The sequence below is a fragment of the Canis lupus genome, chromosome 32 (assembly GCF_003254725.2).
Source record: "Canis lupus dingo isolate Sandy chromosome 32, ASM325472v2, whole genome shotgun sequence".
Taxonomy (NCBI): Eukaryota; Metazoa; Chordata; class Mammalia; order Carnivora; family Canidae; genus Canis; species Canis lupus.
Window position 1 is genome coordinate 24,310,536 of NC_064274.1, and position 24,396 is coordinate 24,334,931.

A 24,396-nucleotide genomic window follows, 5' to 3' on the forward strand; every position below is an offset into this window, starting at 1 on the left:
GACACAGGCAGAGGGAGAAGCAGGCTCTATGCAGGGAGCCTGACCTGGGACTTGATCCCAGGTCTCCAGGATCTGGGCTGAAGGCAGCACTAAACTGCTGAGCCACTGGGGCTGCTACAGCAGTTTTGATAATAAGTGGTAAGATACCAGACTACAATGAACTGACTTTTTACAAAAATAATGCCAATAAAAATAAACCCAAAAAAACGAGTAAAATATAATGAACAATAGTGAGCAAAAAAAAAAAGCTATAAAGGGAGTCACTGTTATGTATATGAATGAAGCAAAGGAAGCCTCTGTATACTGGTGCCTGGGTTGTTGATTAGCTCAAAAGCCCACTGACACCATATCAAAATTTTATACATCCATTTGTTTTAAACATAGTTTAATTAAATTTTTAGCTATTTAGAGCTTGGCTGCTTCACATACCCTACGAAATTGTCTAAATCTGCTTGCCACAGATAAAACAAATCTTGGGCTACAAAGATCCTAACCTGCTGCTGCTCTTTAGAATTCTCTGACCTAGAGACTCCCTGACATGCAACTGAGTGGCACCATACAAAAACCACCTAAACACATAAGCCCTCTTTCTGATGCCTTTCTCCTCCAGAAGTTCCTTGGCTATCCTCCCCTTCTGGAACCATGGCCTCCTTGCCTTAAGCCTCTGGATAATCTCCCACTGTCAGGGCCTTCCCCAATATGCAAACCTTCAAAGGATCACCCAAATAAAGCTTGTGTGTGCTACTGCCACCTCCTGGCCATATTCCCCCCCTGTGATCAGCCTTGAAATGCTCAAACTCCCTCCTTTTCATCTTGTATTCCCACCATTCACGAGGAAGATATACTAATTCTAAAATTGTAGATACCTAATAATATATCCTCAAAATAAATAAGGTCAAAATTAATAGAATTATACAGAGTAATTGATACATTCACAAATACACTGAGGGATTTTAACACATTATTTTTAGAAATTGACTAAATGGACATAAACTTAGTAAGGCTATATAAGTGATATAAAACTATAATCAACAATTAAATAATCCCTATTCTTTTATTCTTTTCAAATAAACTTGAAATACTTATAAAAACTGACCAGGTATTAGACCTAAAGGTATCACATTTTAAAATTCATGTATAGATAACAAAGCACTGGTATTAGAAATCAATAACAAAAGGTTATCCAGGGGTGCCTAGGTAGCTCAGTCGGTTTAATATCTGCCTTCGGTTCAAGTCATGATCCCAGGGTCCTGGGATTGAGCCTGCATCGGGTTCCCTGCTCAGTAGGGACCCTGCTTTTCCCTCTCCCTCTGCCCCTTCCTCCCCTTTTATAAATTAAAAAAAAATCAATAAAAACGTTATCCAAAAGAGATACATAAGGTTTAGAAAGTAAAAACACAATTCTAAATAATTTATGGAACTAAGAAGTAATTATACTAAAATTAGAATATATTTAAAATTGAATGAAGATGAAAAGATTATAGACCAACAGATGTGCAGTATAGCTGAAGCAGTACTGTAAGGGAAATTTAAGAAGCAACTCATATTCATGAGAAGGACAACATTTATAGTCTTTCCAAAGTGTATGTTAGCTTTTCTACCCTCTGTCATAATACAGTTCAAAGAGACCTGGACTGTCTAGATGTTCTGTAGAATATCACATTTGTTCATTACATTGATCAGTTAAAACTGACTGGGTAAATAAAAAGTAGCAAGTATATTGGACATCTGGGACACATGCATCCTTCAGAGTAAGAGAAAACCCTTTGAAGATTAAGGGACCTAGCACATTAATAGAGATTTTAAGGGCCTAGTGGTCTGCAATAGGTTTAAAATAAAGGACAAAGTATTGCATCTTGTATTCCCACCATGAAGAAAGAAGCACAATGTCTCATAGGCATCTTTGAGTTCTGGAGGTAGCATATTCCAAATTTAGGAATAATGCTCTGACACATTTGCTGAGGGACAGAGAAGGCTGCCAGCTTTGATGGGAGCTTACAGTGGGATGGGGCTTTGCAACAGGTCCAAGCCACAGTACAAGCTGCCCTATCACTTGGGCCATACAATCCAGCAGACTCTGGCATTAAAGATATATGCAGTGGGAAAGACACCATGTGGAGTGTATGGTAAAGTGCAACAGGAGGAATCACAACATAGTCCTATGGGGGTCTCTAGCAAGGCCATGCTATCTACTGATAATTATAAATCATATTGTATAAGTCATACACTTTAATGATACTGGATTCACCTGGCAATGGGTATTGAGTGACCATGTGATTGGAACTTCTCATAATGAGCTTGGTTTTGTTAAACCTATCCTGTCATGAGGACAACTTGGCCTAGTAGTAACCCATCATAAGATGGAAGTAGCACATCAAGGATCAGGCTTAAGTACCACAGGGCACAAGTAAACAGTATGAGCAGGTGCCCCAGGTTCCCATGTCATAAAAAACTATTTCACTAGTTTCTCCCCTCAGTCTGCAACTATGGTTGTATAGGTATTCCCATATTGCTTAGGGAGGAAAAAAGTTGAACTTGGTTTATTGAGAGTTTAGCTCAAGATGTGGATACAAGCCAAAATTGTTTGACTGCCTACTTTAGCTCTGGAAAGATAGCAAAAAAATAACATCCTCCTAGTAGTCAGAACTTTGGTTTGTGTACCTTGTCATTCATTTTGCATGTATAGAGAAGTGGTCCAAAATAAGAATAATTCATATTCATGGTCAAATGGCTTGGCTGATAAGTCAGGGGTTGGAAGGAGAAAGCTTGGAAAATTGAAGACAAAGAAATCTGGTAAAGAGGCATATGGATGAAACTATGGGAATAGACCCAAGATATGAAAATCTTTGTATCACATGTTAACTCTTACAGAGGGCATCTACCTACAGCCAAGATGACAAAATGATTCAGTCAATTGATGTCCAGCCAGCTTCTTCCACTGACCACCTAAGTACTGGTGTGACTGGTGCATAAATGTAGTGGCAGGGATGGAGGCTATAAAGAAGCCCAAACAGCAGAAGTTCCTACTGATCAAGGCTGATTTATCTACTGCTGCTGAATGTCCAAACTGCCAGGAACAGAGACCAACACTGACGCCTCATTATGGCACCATCCTTCAGGGACACTGGTGGGACATGGTGGCAAGTTGAACACATTGGGAACGAGAGCAATTCATCTTGACCTTGACTGGAACTGAGACTTATTCTGAGTATGAGTTTGCTTTCCTGCTCATATGGCCTTAAACAGAACCATCATGCAAGGGTTAACAGAATGTTTGATCAACCAACATAGAATCCTGGTCATCATTGCATTGGGCCATGGAGGGCACTTTTATAGCACAGTAGTTGTAACAGTGGACACATGACAATGTGAATCAGTGATCCCATCAAAAATCATAAAATCATTACAAACAGAACCTGCTAAACTGATGGAGTGATAGAAAAAGCTTTAGAAGCCATTTGAAGCTACAGATGGGGTACCAGTATACACTCTCTATCAATGGCCATTATATGGTCCCATATATCCAGCAGACAGAGGATCAAGGGTAGAAGAAAGAATGGCACATTTCCATCATTCACAGTGAACTGCTTGGGAAATTTTAGCTTCTTGTCTCTCTCAATGTTGTTACAAAATGGAAGGAGAGAGGACTGTGGTTGGCACATTCCAAGTGATCCACTGGGGGATCTTTAGGTAATCTTTTGTTCAATTTTGATGGCACAATTTAAGTAGACAAGTGTAGTACCATGGCCGAGTGTGGCATTCTATGTTCAGAAATGATGACATGGTAAGACCCTTCAGATCTGTGTCACCCTGCCAGATAAGCGACAGAGACCAGCAGAGGTGCAAGCTGAAGTAATGAAAAATGTAGAACAGATAGTATGTGGTAGAGGAGGGAGACAATCAGTTGAAGGTGCAAGACCAGCTGCAGGGGGAAGAGGCTAGCTACATAGTCCATTCCACTAATCTTCCTTTCATAAATTCCCCAGCAAAAGAAAAGAATCCTGGAGGAGCTTTTCCTAGATGGGAATGAAATTATATGGAGCAATAGATCCAAAGATCCAAATGGTACAAGGGTGGTGATGTGTAGCCAATTATCCCTCTTTCAGGACCGAGGAACATGTTCCCCTGCTTGCTTTAAGTGTTGTCTGTTGAGGGATCACAACCAAGACCCTTCTTTTTTTTTTTTTAATGTTTTATTTATTTATTCATGAGAGACACAGAGAAAGAGAGAGAGGCAGAGACACAAGCAGGCTCCATGCCGGGAGTCCGATGTGGGACTAGATCCCAGGTCTCCAGGATCACGTCCTGGGCCAAAGGTGGCACTAAACTGCTGAGCCACCCGGGCTGCCCTACCAAGACCCTTCTTTTTTTTTTTTTTTTAATTTATTTTTTATTGGTGTTCAATTTACTAACATACAGAATAACACCCAGTGCCCGTCACCCATTCACTCCCACCCCCCGCCCTCCTCCCCTTCTACCACCCCTAGTTCGTTTCCCAGAGTTAGCAGCCAAGACCCTTCTTAATTGCCCTCAGACAAAAGGAACTATGTAGCCCCAATTATACTACCTCCCTGGGGGCAGTACACATGCAAAGACTACTTCATTGGAATTTATATGAAATTTTAATTTTTTAAATTTTTAAAAGATTTTATTTGAGAGAGACGGAGTGAGCGAGATAGTGAGAGAGCACAAGCCAGGGGAGGGACAGAGGGAGAGGGAGGACCAGACTTCCTTCCTGGGCAGGGAGTCTGATGCAGAGCTGGATCCCAGGATCCTGGAATCATGACCTGAGCTGAAGGCAGATGCTTAACCGATTGAGCCACCCAGGTGCGTCAGAATCGATATGAATTATTGACAACAATATTTTAAGTAATATGTTGTCAGTGAAAGAAAAAAGAAAACTTGAGATGAACTGATATAGAGTGAAACTATTGGAAGACTGTTGGTAAGAGCAGAGGAAATAATGATGATGCGGTCAATGCAGGCCACTGTTGTTCACAGGGTTAGCTGAGAGAAGTAGATTTGAGGGCCAGACTGGGACACTGGCCAAGTAATAATATATCTGGGTTTCTGTTTTCTCATGTAGGAGATGAGGCAAGTTCGATTAAATGATCACCGAGTACCATTTTGCTCTTGTATTCTGAAATTCTAAGGTCCTCTGCCCAAATACAAACAAGTAGCACTGGGGGACAATGCTTTAAACATGTAACTAGCTAACTGATAGAAGATTATTATTTAATACAATGACACAAATAATTATCCAAAAGCTAGAGATTCCTACACCATGAAGTAATTATGTGTACATTCCAATTGATAATAGCTCCTATGAACAAGGACAACAAAATTAGTTTCTATTAAAAATAATATGACATTAGGAATACTCTCACCATGGGAGTATAATGTACAGTATAAAACTAATGTTGGGCAGCCCGAGTGGCTCAGTGGTTTAGCGCCACCTTCAGCCCAGGGTGTGAATCTGGAGACCCGGGATCGAGTCCCATGTCTGGCTCCCTGCATGGAGCCTGCTTCTCCCTCCGCCTGTGTGTGTGTGTCTCTCAGGAATAAGTAAAATCTTTAAAAAAATAAAAAATAAAGATAAAACTAATGTAGTAGCAAGGGTATTAAATACAACAATCATTCTTTCCCTTAAACAAAAGAAAGTCATTTAAATATAGTCTATTCAATTCTTTAATGAAAAGCACTTATGTTTTCTGATCCACACTCTCCTTCTGTGTCTCTTCTTGTGCAGTGAATGTTGGACCGGATACTTTACCACACATTGCTATGCTGTTCTCAAGATGCAGGCAGAGTAATATGCAAGAATTGTATTCTGTATTTAAACAGTTCATCTTAAAGTTCATGAGGAAAATAAATAAGCAAGGAAAGTTATAGGGGAAAAGGAGCATTGAGGGTAGCTAGCTCTACCAGATATTAAAACATAATATCTTTATTAGCATAAAATATTGGGGCACCTGGGTGGCTCAGTCAGTTAGGCATCCTACTCTTGATTTTGGCTCAGGTCATGATCCCCGTGTTGTAAGATTAAGCCCCACATCCTACTCCACACTCAGTAGGGAGTCTGCTTGAGATTCTCTCCCTTTCCTTCTGCTCCTCCTCCTCTCTCTCTCTCTCTCTCTCTCAAATAAATAAATATTTAATAAAAATACTCTGGTATTAGTAGGTGAATAGATAAATCAGTGGAATAAAATAAGACTCTAGAAATAGACTCAAATATATATGGAAATTTAATATACATTAAATTCTTAAAATTAATATTTAAGAAGACCTCTTAAATCACAAAGGGAGAAGGATAGTTATTTTAATAAATGGTACTTATAACAGGTTGAAATGTGTTCCCCCCAAAGATATGTGAAGTCCTAATCCTCAGAATGTCAGAATTATTTGAAAATAGCATCGTTACAAATGTAATTATTTAAGTTAGGGTGAGGCCATAGTAGAGTGGGTTGAGCCCCTAATCCAGTATGATTTACATCCTAAAAAGGGTAAATTTGGACACAGAAACAGACATGCACAAAGGGAAAATGATGCAGAGATGCACAGAAGAAAACCACGTAAAGACAGAGGCAGAGACTGGAGTGACACATTTACAAGCCAAAGAATGCCTGGGACTACCACCAGCTGGAAAAGGCAAGGAAATACCCTCCCATGGAGGCTTTGGAGGGGACATGGCTCTGCTGACACCTTGATTTTGGACTTCTTAATCTCCAGAACTATGAAAAAGTAAATTTCTCATAGTTTTAAACCACCCGACCTGTGGTACTCTGTTTTAAACCACCCGACTTGTGGTACCTTGTTTTGGCAGCTCTACCAAATTGACCCAGAATCAGATAACTGGATAACCATTTGGCAAAAGATAACACTGAATCCATACCTCACATCATATAACAGAATAAATCCTAAATGCATCAGAGAAGTCACAGTGAGAAATGAAACTACACAGGTGCTAAGGGGAAAATGAGTGAATTCCTTTCTAACTTCGAATCAATATCTGTAGCATAAAAGGAAAAGATTAATATATTTAACTATATGAATAGAAAACTCTTTTGCTTAACAAAATCAAAAGATAAGAAAAATTGAAGAAAAACATTTGTAATTTATATCGCAGACAACTGACTATTCTCTTTTATGTAAAGAGCTTTTTATTTATTTTAATTTTTATTTTTTTGTAAAGAGCTTTTTAAAAGAGAAAAGAGAAATACCAAAAATCTGGTTCAGAGGACATGAACAGAGAGTTAACAGGAAAAGAAAGGCAAATGACCTTTAAATCAATGAAAAAGATGCCCACTCACTAATGATTAAAAAAAAATTTAAATTACTGTAAGGCTATCTCTTTTATCAGATTGGAAAAATCCCAAAGTTTGAAAATATATGCTCTTGGTGTGACCCAAAAAAGACTGCCCAAGCACACACATGTGCACATGAAATATAAACACGTGTTCAATCATTGTGGGATTATTTATAACATCCAAAGACTGGAAAGAACTTTGCTCAGCAAAGGACTGCTCAAACTGCTGGGACGTGGCCACAATGTAGTACTATTCAGTGGGAAACAGAAACAAGGACAATTTCTATGTACAGACCTGGAACAGAAAAGTGTACATAAAATGCTCCAATTGTATAATTAAAGAGGGATAATTTTCAACAATAAATATTTATTTGCTTATGTTTACTAAAATATAAAAAAGAGATGGAGAAAACAGAATTGAAATAAAAGAAAAAGAAAGTGGGCTAGAATTGTTAGAGGACAGGAAAAGAAGCAAGAGTTTCCAAAAGTACCTTTTCATGTAGTTTTGACTTTTAAACTATAAATGTTTTATGTAACCAAAATTATACATAAATCTTATTTAAAAGCAAATCTTAGAACTGAAAGCAAATAGAAACAAATATAACTGTATATCAAAGTATATATATCATAATTACATATATAATCATATATATAATTTCAAGAGACTTTAGAATTTAGTACTTTTGGTGGACATCTTTGGTGGGATATAGTCTAAAGACAAAAAGAACTGTAAAATATCTTAAACTTAATTCAGTAATTGTAAGTAATAATTATTGGTATTGCTATTTTGGAATTTTTAAATATTATAAAATAAAGCTAATATTATGTTAATGATATTTGGAACCAAGATATTCAGCATAAGAGAAAAAAGATAAAGGTAAAAGCCCTATAATGTTACATTTGAATTAGAGTAACAATTCAATCTTATGTTTTTAATAGTTTTTTTATTTTAATTTTTTAAAAGATTTCATTTATTTATTTGAGAGATAGCAAATGAGAGCACACGGGTTGGTGGGGGAGAGGGAATAGTAGAAGCAGGCTCCCTGCTAAGCAAAGAGTCTAACATCGGTTTTGATCATAGGATGCTGGGATCATCACCTGAGCCCAAGGCAGACTGAGCCACCTAGGTACCCCTCATAGTTTTATTTGTTTAAATGATTCAAAAACTATGATACCTTAGGAAATTTTAAAATATTTAATTATCCTATAGAATTTATGTCCTACAATTGCATTATTTTATATAACATTTACTTTTTCTCCTCATTAATCCACACTGAAGGGATTTTGACTAAGTATAATCTGAGCTATGAATTATATCCTAAAATCACCAATGATAGTAATAGCAAAAAAAAAAATACCAGTTTTATTTTAAAACATGTATTTCGTAATTTCTGAAACATGTATTTTTTGACAATGTTTACTGAAAAGGTCTAGATGCAATGATCTTCCGGTCATAACATTCCTAACCTTCAGATTTTGGTTTTAACATACCAATGTTCATGGAAAGATACCAGTCTTTTGGAGACTACCTGATTCCAGGTCAGGAGTAGGGAAAATGTGTGTGAATCTGGGGCAGCTTGTTATGCCGGAAAGGAAGAAAGCATTGAAACACTATGGTATCATGTCCAAAGTACAGAATCAATTATGAAGTCTACAAAGGGCCATATTTAGGACAATGTGAGAATCAAAAAGTAAATAGTGCTGGGCTGAAACACACTGCATTAGATTACGTCCTGATTTAAACACACATGCACGCACACTAGCAATATAAAAACTAATGTTTTATGGGTGCTGGGAAAAACTGTTTTCAGCAAATCACAAAAATTTAAAGCATTCTTTTAATTTTATAATTCTTTACTGTGGAAGAGCTCAGAATGTCACTTCTGTTTGAAATAACAGAATTGGCAACTGACCAAGAAAACGTAATCTGGATTATAAAATTCTTGCTTTAATAAAAATTTCTTAAATAGTGAAAAAATATTAAGTAAACCAAGACATACTCCAAAAATTTATAAGGAACAATATACTTGTAATTACTTGTTTAAATACTATGAACACTTGAATACTGTACACAAGGTTAGCTGGTTGTAATTTTAAAATTACATTATGGAAGTTAATTTTTATAAAAAGTTTTCATAAATAGAAAATCTTAAATTAATATTATTTGAATGCCTGCAAAACTACTTTAAAAAGTAGAGTGTTTCAGTCTAATGGACATATATTAAATTTACTTAAAAGGGATGCCTGGGTGGCTCAGAGGTTGACTGTCTGCCTTTGGCTCAGGGCATGATCCCGAAGTCCCGGGGTCGAGTCCCACTTCAGGCTTCCTTCATGCAGCCTGCTTCTCCTTCTGCCTATGTCTCTGTCTCTGTCTCTCTGTGTCTCTCATGAATAAATAAATAAATCTTTAAAAAAATTTACTTAAGAAAAAAATCTATAAATCACAAAAAAATGACAAATTTCCCTACTTAAAAAAACATAGTTCCTAATTCTCAAAGTGATTTATTGTACCTTTTTCTTTTATTAAGATCAACATTCTATTTTAAAGTCTCTTATAAATGTAAAGTACTATCTTGTGAATGTAAATATATTTTCATTTATTTATTAGTAGTAGTAAAAATGATATGCCCTGATGATTTAAATAATAGTTAAAACATTGGGGCAGTTAGAATTTTAAATTTTTAGACTTTTAAATTTTTAGACTTTTAGTACTAGAATTAAAATAGTTGAAAATGAGGCATAGGATCCATGCTGAGTTGTAAAAATATTGAAGAAAATGCTGCTAAAACAGTAGCTATTTTAGCTCCTCCCAGAGTTATCTAGGTGTGTGTAAACTTTTGACAGTTTAAAAAAAAAAACCTTTTGACAGTTTTAGTGTTATATTTTGTGAAAGGTCCCAGTCCTAATAGGAATATATATATAGTTTTGGTTGCCTTACATTATAGTTGCTTCACTTTGCAAAGAATATGTGTAAATTTCACATTCTGTGCTATTTTACTATCTTATATAGAAGAGGGAAGAGAGAAACTATGTAATGTTTAGTTCCTGCGTTTGGCTTTTGCCAAAGAAGTCTGAATGATTTCTAAGAAGCCATCCACTAAGGCTATTTGAGAAGCTTTTACATGACCCTTCCAACTTTAAAATGAAGAATCCTGACATAAACTGAAGCTGCATTTTGCTTGGGATGGGTTCTTCATAAGCAAAGCAGATTTCATCAGCTAGAATTGAAAGATGATTCTGTATTACCATGGAAAAGAAAAATCTCACATGGACAAGTCTACTTATCTTTCATTTCTGCAGGCTAATTATTACTTTATTTTATACTCATTGAAAAAATCAGGGCTTATTTCTATTTGTGATTTAATTTTATATCTATGAATAAATACTACAATGTTTCATTTACAAACTATTAAACTTGTCATTTTAAGGGTACTGCAGAAGTAATGTAAGTCTAATTTTGGTTCTTTTACTCAACATATCATTTATTCAGATAGTCACTAAAAACAGAATTTGATATCCATTTTTTTGACTCACTCAAAGGTGGTGGATTTATTTCTGGCATTTTTTTTTCTTTTTCTGGTGATCTATTTAACTGAATTACTAAACTGATGGTGAGTTCTGCTCCTGTCTGGAGTCTTAGGCTATCTTAACGTTCTGTCATTGGGTTCATTCAACTTTTTATTATACCGAGTTTGTAATATGACAGCAGATTCAGCCTGATGGATTACTCTAGACTTCCCTGGAGTACTGGCAGATTTGCTTTGTTCTTAAAATACATATATACTAAAAGGGCATTCTATTTTCATTGTTCTTATTAAATTAACCTTGGAATAAAAAATCAGAGGAAAGCTCTATAATGAAATCACATATTTATTAAATCCTTGGTTCTATGTACAATCTCCACATATTTGTATGTTTTAATTTTCCTCTTGTAAGGTAATTTATTAAATGACACAGGCAGGTGATGGCAAATAAACTTTTTAATGAAGTTCTACTTTTGTCAATTCCACATTGATTTTGCTTGGATCATGGCGTGTAAGTATTTTGGGCCCCAGTATGCCAATAATTAGAGCTCCATTTGGAGCTGTGATCAAGATGGCTAAAAATGCTATTGTCATCACATCCTTCGAATATGATTCCAAGTGGGGTGCGCTGATTCTTGCTGTTTCTAGAGCCAGAGGACCTAATACAGCCTGCATTTAGGGGGTAAAAAGATGAGGCATAAAGAAAAATGTTAAATAGTTAATACATAATAAAAGTTAATGGCCCTGTTAAAACAAACACAACCTAGTAGTAGGCTATTAGAAAAGAGACAAGCCTTAAAGTGCTGAGGAATTTCACAAATTACTCATCAATTCTATGTTCTCCCTAGCAAATATGTCTGGATGAAAAGTGAAACAGTGACAAATTAGTGTGCATGCATTTTGGGGCTGATCTTGTATTTTTATCATCTCGGCTTTCCCGTTTAAATATATATATATATTTAGTGCTCACATTACTCTCAGAACCTCAGGAGTTCTAAACAAAGCAGGGTTTTGCTTATTTGTCTTTACCATAGATTATCAGGTTCTTGGCTGTAATAAGACAGCAAACACAAAATACTAAGGTTTCTTATGGTTCTCCAGGATTTTGTTGCTTTTCTTTTCTTTGTTCTTCCTACTTGGGAGGCAGTGTATGGTAAAACTGATAAAGAGATTTGGAATCTACAAAGTGGACACTGAGAGATTATTAAGTAACTTGTCTAATATTATAGGTAAGTAACATGGTATTGAAAACACCCAGGTTGGTCCCATGGACCTGCTTTTCTAACCATGACACATAGAGAATTTTGTTGCATGAGAACTCACAAACTTCTATTTTGGAATAACAATAGAAAAAATCTCTGGAAATGAAGACTTTATGTTGCCAGGTTAAAAAGTCTAACAATAAGTAGCAATACCTTTTAGTAGGAGCAGAATACCATTGAATCAGAGGGTAAAACTATAAGGTCTCCCTATTCATTCATTCATTCATCATTCATTCTGTAAGTATGCAGTGCTAACTTATTGTGTACCTCCTGTGTGCCAGGCGCTGTGTTAAGTATGAGGTGAGGAATAATGAAAGAAAGCAGACACTGTTCCTATCTTTCCCATATAGCCTGGTGGGGAGATTTGGTCATTAATTAAAATAATATAATTTAAATGCATAATTAAAAATAATATATATGCATTCATGTATGGGGGAGTGGGTGCAGATGTAGGAAAGATATATTTTTAAAATAATTAATGTGTCTCTGCTTTAAAAGCATTACATTTAGTCCTACAATATTCAGCAAAATGTAAACATTCCAGTATTCAGATATATTCTTATATTTTGGGAAAATAGAGAAAAATGTTGCATAAGTATAGGAAGCATTTGTCATTAAAAGTACACTTTTTTAACCTCAGAAGAATTGCTTTTAAAACTGAGATTTTGGGACACCTGGGTGGCTCAGCGGTTGAGTGTCTGCCTTTGGCTCAGGGCGTAATCTTGGGGTCCTGGGATCGAGTCCCACGTCGAGCTTCCTGCATGAAGCCTGCTTCTCCCTCTGCCTGTCTCTGCCTCTCTCTGTGTGTCTTTCATGAATAAATAAGTAAAACTAAAAAAATAAATAAAACTGAGATTTTAAAAGATTACATTATTTTCAATGAGTAGTTACAATCAAACATTTTAAAAGTAAGGTTAATAGCCCACATTTTGTGATTAAAGTAACATTCATGGGACGCCTGGGTGGCTCAGTGGTTAAGTGTCTGCCTTCTGGCCCAGGGTGTGATTCTGGAGTCCCAGGATCGAGTCTCACATCAGGCTCCCTGCATGGAGTCTGCTTCTCCCTCTGCCTGTGTCTCTACCTCTCTCTCTCTCTGTCTCTCTCATAATAAATAAATAAAATCTTAAAAAAATAAAGTAGCATTCATTTGGAATTTTAAAAACTCATCAATATTAAAAATTATTAAAATGACTTAAAATATTCTTACCTGGACTGTAGCTTTAGGCATCCATGATAATGCAATAAATATTTTCTCCTTGAAACTAAAGCCAGCAAAACACATCAATACAAATGTAAAAGAAATTCGAATCAATAATGCCAAACTCATGGTAGCAACACAAATGCCTACAACAGATAAAAATAAACATAAACAAAATATTTGGGAAGAGGTGGTTCTTTATGCCTAGAAAAAGTACAAGAGATTATCTGATAGTAAAGGTACCATGAAAGATAGTATAGATTATATTTATTTAATTAGGAGCTAATAGACTTTGAACTTTTGCTATAAATGGAAGTATTCAAAAGGTGCTAATGGTCTGTAATACTTTCTGTCAGAAAAGAATTCCAATCTGCATTTCCTCGGATGCCTCAGGGAAAATAGTCAAGGCTGTCTTTGGTAACAGAGCACACAGGGTAACAGGAGAGCAAGTGTATGTTAGTAACTCTATCAACAGGAGTTTCTGAAGAAGGTTCTTGTAGCATTCAAAGACATATTGTAAACAAAGTAAAAATTATTCATAATTTTCTTAAATATTTTCAAATCTTGTATTTTGTTGTGTCTCTAATTATTCTTACCAATAGCATTTGATTTAAGAGATGCAACAGATACTTCTGATCCAACCAAACCAAAAAGAAGGGGTTGAAAAACATGCCATGTAGTTTTAATAATTCTTTGGACTCTAACCTGTAGAAAAGAATAATATATTTTCAGTTATTGTGTTTAGTGGTTGTAACACATAAAAATAAATTGCATTTTAGAAATGAAAATCTCTCTTAACATTTAATGAACTTAAGATATTTTATTTGTAGAAGAAATGGTAAAACTTAAAGATTGAGTAGGTTAATTCTTTTACTCAAACATGTAAGTAGAATTTGGTTTTAAAAAATCTGGAAAGCTTATAGCAGAATTATTTACAGTAGCCAAGACATGGAAGCAGCCCAAATGTCCATTGATTGATGAATGGATAAAGAACATGTGGTATGTAAATACCTATACATGCACACAGTGGAATATTATTCAATCATAAAAAAAGAATGAAATCTTGTCATTTGCAACAATATAGATGGGGCTAGAGAGTATACTGCTAAGTGAAATAAATCAGAGAAAGACAAATACTATATGGTTTCACTCATATGTGGAATTTAAGAGACAAAACAAAGAGGAAAAAAATATATATATAGAGAGAGAAACCAAGAAGCAGTTTCTTAATTATAGAGAACAAACTGGTGGCTACCAGAGCGGAGGGAAGTGGGGGGATGAGTGAAATAGGTGAAGGGGATTAAGGAGTGCTCATGTTGTGATGAGCACTGGATAACGTATGACGTGTTAAAACACTATATGGTACACCTGAAACTAATACAATAACTGCATGTTAATCAACTGAAATTAAAACAAAAACTTTAAAAAAGAAGCGAATAGAAATAAATGCTCCTTGAAACCAGAAAAAAAATCTACAAAGCTATTCAATAAAAATATTATTTTGTAATTTTGTCTTGGAACAAATAAGATCTTTGGAGTTCCAGACATGTTCTAGTGGCTCAGTAACAATTCTAGCTTTTGTTTATAAGGTAACTGAACAGAGACAGAACTAGAACTACATCATGTCAGATGAGCACATACTCAAAATTATGCAACCATTTCAGCTCTCAAAAAGTTGAGAGGATCTCCCTTAACAATTATCTTGGAACCCAATCCCATGAAAGTGGTGAATTGATATGTCCTAAGCTACCAGGCAAAAACTGTCAGTAATCTGTCAGGCCTGCTTCCAAAGGACCCATGTTGAAACTTCAAAAAAAACTTATTTTTTCCTCAAAACCAAACCCAAAACACAAAAACATACATAGATTCTTTTTTTTTTTAAGATTATTTATTCATTCATAGAGACACAGAGAGAGAGAGAGAGGCAGAGGGAGAAGCAGGCTCCATGCAGAGAGCCTGACGTGGGACTCAATCCAGGGTCTCCAGTAGAGACCTAGGTCCCTAGGCTGCAGGTCCCTAGGCTGCAGGCGGCGCTAAACCGCTGCGCCACCAGGGCTGCCCCATACATAGATTCTGAATTTGATTGCCTGCCTGGCTTTCCTTTCTGAGAGTGAACCTCTCCCAGTGCTACTTCCCCAATTATGTGGTTACAACAAAGTCCCCTATTGATATAACAGTAGTCTAGCTCTTCTCCAGGAATTTGGATAAAGAAATTTTAGTTTCAGTATGCGCTTATTTATCTTTTTTTTAAAAGAAGATAAAACTGTAATATCTTTGGGTATAAACTATGTTTGTAACTATCTCCCTTAAGACTGAGTTTTCTGATTTATAAAAGTGAAGTTTAAAAGAGGAAAAAAAAAAACCCAATATTACCCTTTCTTCTTGGTGGGACATTATCCCATTTCTTAAAAAAGATTTTGTTTATTTATTTATGAGAGACACAGAGAGAAGCAGAGACACAGGGAGAGGGAGAAGCAGGCTCCCTGTGGGGAACCCGAGGTGGGAGTCCGGGGACTATGCCCTGAGCCAAAGGCAGATGCTAAAACCGCCGAGCCACCCAGGTGTCTCTCTTATTTGTCTTTAATACAGATTTTATTTATTCATTTGAGAGAGAGAGAGAGAAAGCATGAGAAGGCGGGTAGGGAGGCGGTACCGAGGGAGAGGGAGAAACAGACTCCCCGCTGAGCAGGGAGCCTGACATGGGGCTCCATTCCAGGATCCCAAGATCATGACCTGAGCCGAAGGCAGACGCTTAACCAACGGAGCCACCCAGGTGCCCCTGTTACTTTTAATTTTTAAAATATACTCTTTAGGGCACCTGGGTGGCTCAGTGGTTGAGGGTCTGCCTTCGGCTCAGGTCGTGATCCCGGGGTCCTGGGACTGAGTTCCACATTGGGATCCTATGGGAGCCTGCTTCTCCCTCTGCCCATGTCTCTGCCTCTCTCGCTGTGTCCCTCATGAATAAATAAATAAAGTCTTTCAAAAAAAATCACTGAATAGTTAATGGGTTAGTCAATAAATAATTTATTAAAAAATGACTAACCAGTTTATATGCATATATGTATGTGTATACATATTTATGAACACACACACATATCCTTATCTCACAACATTTACAAAAATAAATTCCAGATGAATTAAAGCACTAAATGCAAAAATAAAACAAAAAAACTACCAAAGTATTAGATGATACTATAGAAGACATTATGTTTACAATCTTACAATCTGGGGTGAAGATATAGATAGATATAGAGGATATATATAAACGAGATATAGAACCAAAAAAAAAAAAGGTCAGTTTTGACTATAGGTAATTTGACTTCAATACAAAAGACAGTATAAACAAAGTTGAAAATAAGCAAAAATTATGTGCAATATATATAGAACAAAAAAGTAGTAACACTAAGGTATAGAGAAATAAATTAGGAACAAAAGGCAAATCAATCAACTAAAATAATGGGCTAAGAAGATGACTAGGTAGTTAAAACAGTATATGAAGAGAAGTTTACTACACTACTAATCAGAAATGTAAACAAAGAACACCAATGTTGTATCATTTTTTACCCATCAGATTGTTTAAAATCTTTGAAGGGATAATTTGGCAGTACTAATCAAAAATAGAAACATTCCATTTTTAAAGTCAGCAATTACATTTCTAGGAATCTATTTTTACAAAAGCACTTGTACATATGCAAAAAGACACAGGAACAGGATTGTTCATGGTAGCATTATAATAACAAAAATGGAAAGGAACTAAATGTCTACAAACGGAGAACTGATTAAATGAGATGATTGATTCTAGGAAAGGGGATCTGATATTTGGGAGTGGTAGGGGAAAAGGAGTCTTTTACATTTCATTCTGTATGTGGGCTTTCTGTATTTTTCTAATTTGTTATGAGCATTTGTCATGTATTAACTGCATAACTAAAATTTTAATGAATAAAATAATTAAATCAATAAGTTATACAATCATATTGCACAAAACTTGGGAAAAAGAAAGCAGCCTGATGTGATAACTCAACTTCTAATTGCATTTTAGTGTATTCCCAGGTCCTTTTCCCAAATATTTTTACTTCTTTGATTGATTTATACACATCCTTGAAGACACAAATTTCTGGAACATCTTCCAACTGAAACAAAGAGATTTCCTAAATGTTTATTATAGATATTTTAAAAATACAGTTATTTTATCTTAAAATGATGTATTAAAGATATTTACCTTTTCTGTGGACCAATTTAACCCTGCAACAAAGCTCAACACTAGTGTGCATAATCCTCCAGCTGCATGTAAACCAATACGATGGCCGCCCAAGACAGCAGAAACACTCAAACTCGAAATAAGAAATGCTCTCTTCAGTGGACGTTTTGTCTAGAATTAGGTAGATATTTAGAAATTACTTTACATTTAACATTTAATATAATGTTTACATCTACCATTTATTATTAACCCTTTGGTATCATGTCTCTATATGTCATATTAAAGTGTCTAAAATTTTTACTTTCTTCCTTTCCAAATATTTTAGCAGACTTGGTATCAAGTGAAAAATATGTGCAATTATTAAGTTTTAACTTTTGCCACATCTCTGATATTAATGTCAGTGAAATGGCTACAGTACTTTAGCTATAAGTAAAGAAGAAAGGACAGAGACCCACATAAACTGTAGTTTGGATATATAACATATCCAAAGAATTCTTTAAAAACAAAGTTTTGAATATCTCTTTAGCTGAGACAGCTGTTACAGGGAAGTTAAGGTGGAAGTTAACAGAAATACAAGAGTAATGGCATATACTTTAGGGAAGTAATGGGTAGAGTTTAATAGTGTTGCCTTAGTCAAAGGGAGTGGGAGTGAATTTAAGTCAGAAAATATGCAGAGATAAATGGCAATCTATTTCCCCAAAAATGTTCAAGGGAAAATTTGAGGGAAAAAAGATTAGGGAAAATTGTCAGGGGTCAATAGGAAATTTAATGAATGAATAAAGGGCTGGGGTGGAATAGAGAAGGTACTCTGGGTTATGTACACTTCTCTGATATTCTTATTTGCCAAATCAAGATGCAGAGACTTCAGTCAAAGCCATTGACCTGAATCAATTACAACTGTGCTCCATTTTAAACAGAGAGTAGCACTGGGAGCTATTTTGGGGAAAGAGAATTAAATATTACATGTAATATTCATGGATCTTCTAAAAGTTCAAATTTTTGAAAGAAATGTCTACAACTATACTTACAAAAAATAGATTAACTTTTTATTTACCTGATCTTCACTTGGAAAATATTGAAGAAAAATTCCCAAAATAGCTCCTGCCAGAACACCAATAAATATGTCCCGAAAAGAGACAAGGACATTTTTAAGTATACCACCTGTAAGTGCACACAATAAGGGAAACATTTCAAAGAATAATATTTTCACATACGTAACAAAACAGAAGACCAAATCTACGTAGTTCATAAAGAAAGGTACATATCTTCTAGAGCAAATATATAAAAGTGGACCTTTAATATTTATATAGTTGAAAACATCATGGTCTATTTGATAAACTTAGTATGTACTTTCAAATGATTTAATAAATACACACAATTCAGAAATGTTCATTGAAAATATAGGCCAGAAAACAAGAAAGTAATAAGCTGTGCGTCCTCCCTTATAAACACAACCTAAAAGACCAGGGGAAGTGGAAGAATGGACAGAGATGGACAAAGGAGCACCTCTAGCACCTAGCACATGTCTGGGAATGTTTCTTTTCTGATATACTATTATAACAAAGGAACAAATGGCAAAGATAAAAAAGAAAAATTTAACAACAGAAAAAAGGATTTATTCCAGTGTCAATCTTAGGAATATTCCAGTCAGCAATCAATTGAGTTTCCAACATATTTTATGTACCCATGTCTGTAGTTAGAGTAATAAATTAAAAGCCAAAAAGATTCTAAGTCACAAAAAAGTTGTTATGCTATGGGTATTTAGCCCAATGTAGGTGTGTAAATATATATATTTTAGAAATATTTTTTCATGCAAATATAATAGAAATGTGGGGTGACAAAAGCAAGGTGGTAGAATGGGAAGCCACAGAACCTTGATCCCCCAAGAAGGCATTAACAACAATATACAGTCCAAAACTTGATGGAATTCCACAAACAAATTAAGAAGTTGTAGCAAGAGAAAAGTGGCTTATCATGTACAAGGAAACTCCTATAAGATTATCTGAGGAGGGAACCCTGGGTGGCGCAGCGGTTTAGCCCCTGCCTTTGGCCCAGGGCGCAATCCTGGAGACCTGGGATCGAATCCCACGTCGGGCTCCTGGTGCATGGAGCCTGCTTCTCCCTCTGCCTGTGTCTCTGCCTCTCTCTCTCTCTGTGTGACTATCATAAATAAACAAAAATTATTAAAAAAAAAAAGATTATCTGAGGATCTCAGAGCAGAAACCCTACAGACCAGAAAGGTGTAGGATGGTATATTTAAAGTGTTGAAACAGAATTCAATTCTGTTACAGAATTTAAGATAAAGACATAAAAATGACTGTAAGACAGCATTAGTAGATAGATAACATAAAAAGATATAATTTGTGACATGGATAACAAAGTGAAGAGGGTGAGATGTAAAGGATTAGAATTTTTATATGTGATTGAAATTAAAGTATCACTCTAAGGTTTTATAACTACAGGGATGGAAAAAGATATTCCATGCAAATGATAACCAAAAGACAGCAGGGTGGTCATACTTATATCACACAAATTAAAATTTAAGTCAAATACAAATAAGTCACAAGAGATAAAGAAGGGCATTATATAATGATAAAAAGGCCAATTAACCTAGAAGATAGGGTTAGGTCTCCATATCTACCATATTCTAAAATATAGATGTATTGAAGATCTACTGTAAAAATAAAACTTTAAAAGGACCTTTTAAAAAAACATTTTATTTATTTAAGAGAGAGAGATAGTGAGAGAGAATACCAGCAGTGGGGGGTTGGGGAGAGGGAGAAGCAGGCTCCCTGATGAGCAGGGAGCTGACTAGGAGCTGATCCCAGGAGTCTAGGATCATGACCTGAACGGAAGGCAGACACTTAACCGACTGAGCCACCCAGGTGCCCCAAATCCTTAACATTTTAAATGACAGTTTACATAGTCATGAGTCAAGAGGGTTTTCTAAGCATGTTTCTGCTTTTGGTTTTTTACTCTTTCTGTCCTCAAATTAGGTTTGATCTCTGGTAGCATGTTCCACAGTACCCTATACTATATACTATTCATCACAGTTTGTAATTATTTGTTTAACACAAACTCCTTGAGAACATGAGCCACATGGTCTTCTCTGCTGCGTAAACAGTATAGAATAGCATTTAAAAGTGTGGTCTGGGGTCAGATTGCCAGACTGCATCTTGGCTTCCCTAACTTTTGGATTCTCTGACTTTGAGCAAGTTACTTAACCTCTGTTCCTTGGTTTCTTATTCTGTAAAATTAGTACTGTTGTGTGACTATTAAATGAGTGGAAATAGCTATGGAACTTGGAGCAAGTACCAAGAAATTACTCAGTAAAATTATCCTCAGTATTTGGCACAGTTGTTGGCACAATGGAAGAGGAGCACAAAAAATATTTTTTGAAAGAATTACTGATATTAGTTATGAAGGAAAAAATTGTCAGATTGACAATAAAAAATTAGAAAATTCTGAATTACAAAAAAAGATAAAATCAAAAGTAAAATTATAAATATGGAAAATTATAGGATATAAAACAAAAGGTTATCATTCTCAATTTTATGCAGAATCTTAACAAATCAAAAAGAAACAAAGATGAATACACCTATAAGATAAAAGCAAAAGACTTCAAGAAAAGTAATTTATAAAACATTTCAGGATGCCAGTGGTCAACAAACATGAACATTTTAAAATATTACTAGTATTCAAAGTACAAAGTACTTCATTTAAAGAGAACTTACCTTTCGCCTATCAAATTAACAAAGATATAAAAGACTAGTAATACCAAGTTTTGAAGAAGGTGAAGAGGGAGAGGCACACTTTTACACCCTGGTAGGACATGATATTGTAGTACGATATATAGTATAGATATATACTATATTTCAAAATTATTAAGGTTAGGCACAACTATTTGGCTATAAGACATTCAACCAAGCATTATTTTATTTTATTTTTTATTTTTTTAAAGATTTTATTTATTTATTCATGAAAGACATACAGAGAGAGGCAGAGACACAGGCAGGCTTCATGCAGGGAGCCCGATGTGGGACTCGATCCTGGGACCCCAGGATCAGGCCCTGGGCTGAAGGCAGGCGCTAAACCGCTGAGCTACCCAGGGATCCCCCAAGCATTATTTTAATAGTGAACATTGGAGTCAACTTCAATTTTCAACAGGTTACATCAATAAGTATGATGCAGCCAACAGAAAACTATACAATTAAAATATCATGGAAATATATTTACTGGAAAGAATCAGGTTACAAGAAAGTAAGGCCAATTCTTATAAATTTCGAAGACTATTGGGAGGGAAGTCAGAGAGAGGGGGAGAGAGAGAGAGAGAAGGAGAAGTCTAGATTCATATCAAGAGTCAGTTATTATTCCTGTGGCTGTTACAGAGTTTATTTTTATCTTTTCCTTTTTTTCCTTATTTATGTCTTACGTTTTTAAGAGAAACTATACAAATTATTGCTCAACTTAAGAAATATTTTGGTGCTTCAATAATACAGAAGACTGAATTTCAAACATTGCAGATAATTAAAGCATTACAAAACAAGGAAACATTTACTTTCACAATTTCTGGAGACTGACATTCAAGATCAAATATTTTGGGATTCAGAATTGCTGCAGATCTTGTCCCACCACTACCAAAAAGATACATAGCTGTTCATGCTCTATATATTTAGGTTCTCTTAATAACAAAACAAATATTTATAATGATGGCCAAAAAGGCACATTTTAGAAACATATATTAAATACCAGTATTAATAATATTTCTGCTTAAAATTTTCTATTGAAAACTGTGATAAAATTTCAAAGCAACATGAACAGAAAAATGATAATATGGGATATCAGATTCATTACAATATTTGGTTATTAAAATAAAATCTTTTGTTAAATAGTGGTTTCTTAATCCATTGAAACTTCTTCCCTGCCTTAGAATGAGTTTCTATGAAGAATGAAAATATGTTACATGCAAAAATAAATAAATGTTAATAAAGAAGCAAAGCCAGAAACCTTGGTTAATGACCAGAAAAAGCTATGAATGAGATGGCAGTTGTATTTTGTTTACCTGAGGAGAAGACTATGCTCAAGAATGTATTGAATCCAGTGATTGCTATGATGTCATCCATACTGCTAGCAGCTATTAGTAAGGTTGGGATGCCTTTCTTAATGCCATATCCATTTTCTTGCAAAAGAAGCATGGAAGGGACAACCACAGCAGGAGAGACAGCACCTAGTACAAAACTAATAGAAAGACTTTGAAAACCAATTTTTTTTTTAAATTTATTTATGATAGTCATACAGAGAGAGAGGGAGAGAGAGGCAGAGACATAGGCAGAGGGAGAAGCAGGCTCCATGCACCGGGAGCCTGACGTGGGATTCGATCCCGGGTCTCCAGAATCGCACCCTGGGCCAAAGGCAGGCGCCAAACCGCTGCGCCACCCAGGGATCCCTGAAAACCAATTTTAAAACATCCTTTTAACAAAGCAGTGTTTTACATTAAACTGTACAACAAATACATTAACCTTTACAGATTTACAATAACTTCAAAGTAAAAATGCTGAGTTAATGTCATTTAATGGTGGTAAAATTTTTTACATGTTTTTTACTACTGGTTGAAAGTTATAGAGATTTCATTGAAGATGCTGGTTTGGGAACAAACTGTCTCTACCTTCATCCCTAAATCTTTGAGATGAAGATATAAAAATAATACAAAAACTCATAACCTAACTAGAAAAAAAAAAAAAAAAAGGAGAATCTCCAGTGCGTAAGAAACCAAGTATATCCAAGGAAGATAAGACACAGTTTAAGATTGAAAAAAATCATAGGACAAGTGTATGTAAGGAAATATTGCTACAAAAGGTATTTCTAAAAATGCTCCAAGCTCAGAAATAGATGCCAGGAGCAGGAGGGATCTCTGAGGAAATCCAATGGATGATTATTTGGAGTAAGAATGGCCAGACAAATGTACTCTCCATCCCATTTCTAACTTTTGAACAAGTCAGTAAGGAACAGAGATGTCTGCCCCAAAGAAGGAACAATGAGCAAAGGCAAATGAGAAAATTCCTGGGGTGAATGCAATGTCTTTCGTTGGTATATCCCATTCAGTACCTTACCTCATCTCTTCCACATTCACTTTATAAAGACTGAAGTATATACTTTGTGCAGAGATGTTTTTGGTGCTCCACCAGAACCTGTTTACCAGTGCACACATCCCCCAGATGCTGCTGCTGGCTGCTAACCCCTACACCTGGAGCTTTCTAGCAGTCTTACTCTGCTGAGAAGAGCTTACTTGGGGATGCTAAGGAGGTTTTCCTCCCACTCCTCCTTCTTCTAGACAGCTCCTGTCAATTACTGACTGAAGTAGAGGGTCTTATAGTTTAGTACTTTGCCTCTGGCTATACAATCTGATACAGTTTACTCTCAAAACTTCCCCATGGACTCAAGAAGAGCCTAGAATTCTCTGAAAATATTTATTTGCCTAGCTTGATCGTTTCTAAACTTTACAGCACTTTGGAATCACCTGGTATATTATTTATCGGTAGCTGCTTAACAAATTATTTCCAAATTTAGTAGCTTAAAACAACACTTATCACACAATTTCTGTGGGCCAGGAATCTGGGTGTGGCTTTGTTGTATGCCTCTGAATCCAGGTCTCTCATGAGGTAGGTAGAAGATGATCTGCTTTAGTTACATGGCTGCTGCAGGCTTTCAATATTTTGTCATGGGTGCTTGTCAATCAACCGGGCTGTACTCATAATATGGCAGCTGGCCTCCCCCAAGAGAAGCAATCAAAGAAAATGCAAGAGAGAACATACAAGATAGAAGGCATGGTCTTCTCATGACCTAATTTTAGAATTGACATTTTACCATTTCCACCATATTTTGTTTGTTAGAAGCAAGTCAGTAAGTCC

At 35.6% G+C, this 24,396-nt stretch overlaps 1 protein-coding gene across 9 annotated transcripts in view; it reads right to left on the bottom strand.

Moving 5' to 3' along the window:
• Positions 1-11,158: 11,158 nt before the first annotated feature.
• Positions 11,159-24,396, bottom strand: part of SLC9B1 (solute carrier family 9 member B1) — a 59,885-nt gene continuing 46,647 nt past the window's right edge. For 7 of the 9 annotated variants that reach the window (XM_049104928.1, XM_049104931.1, XM_049104934.1 and 4 more), the window contains 7 exons: positions 22,551-22,726; positions 18,543-18,649; positions 17,510-17,659; positions 13,887-13,995; positions 13,300-13,436; positions 12,767-12,923; positions 11,159-11,499 (listed from right to left, as the gene is read on the bottom strand). In XM_049104928.1, the coding sequence (XP_048960885.1) occupies positions 11,333-11,499; positions 12,767-12,923; positions 13,300-13,436; positions 13,887-13,995; positions 17,510-17,659; positions 18,543-18,649; positions 22,551-22,726 (1,003 nt within the window). In that variant the 3' untranslated portion in view covers positions 11,159-11,332. Of the gene's footprint in view, positions 11,500-12,766; positions 12,924-13,299; positions 13,437-13,886; positions 13,996-17,228; positions 17,421-17,509; positions 17,660-18,542; positions 18,650-22,550; positions 22,727-24,396 lie in introns of those variants that run through there. The other 2 variants (XM_049104932.1, XM_049104936.1) reach the window with 2 other exon arrangements.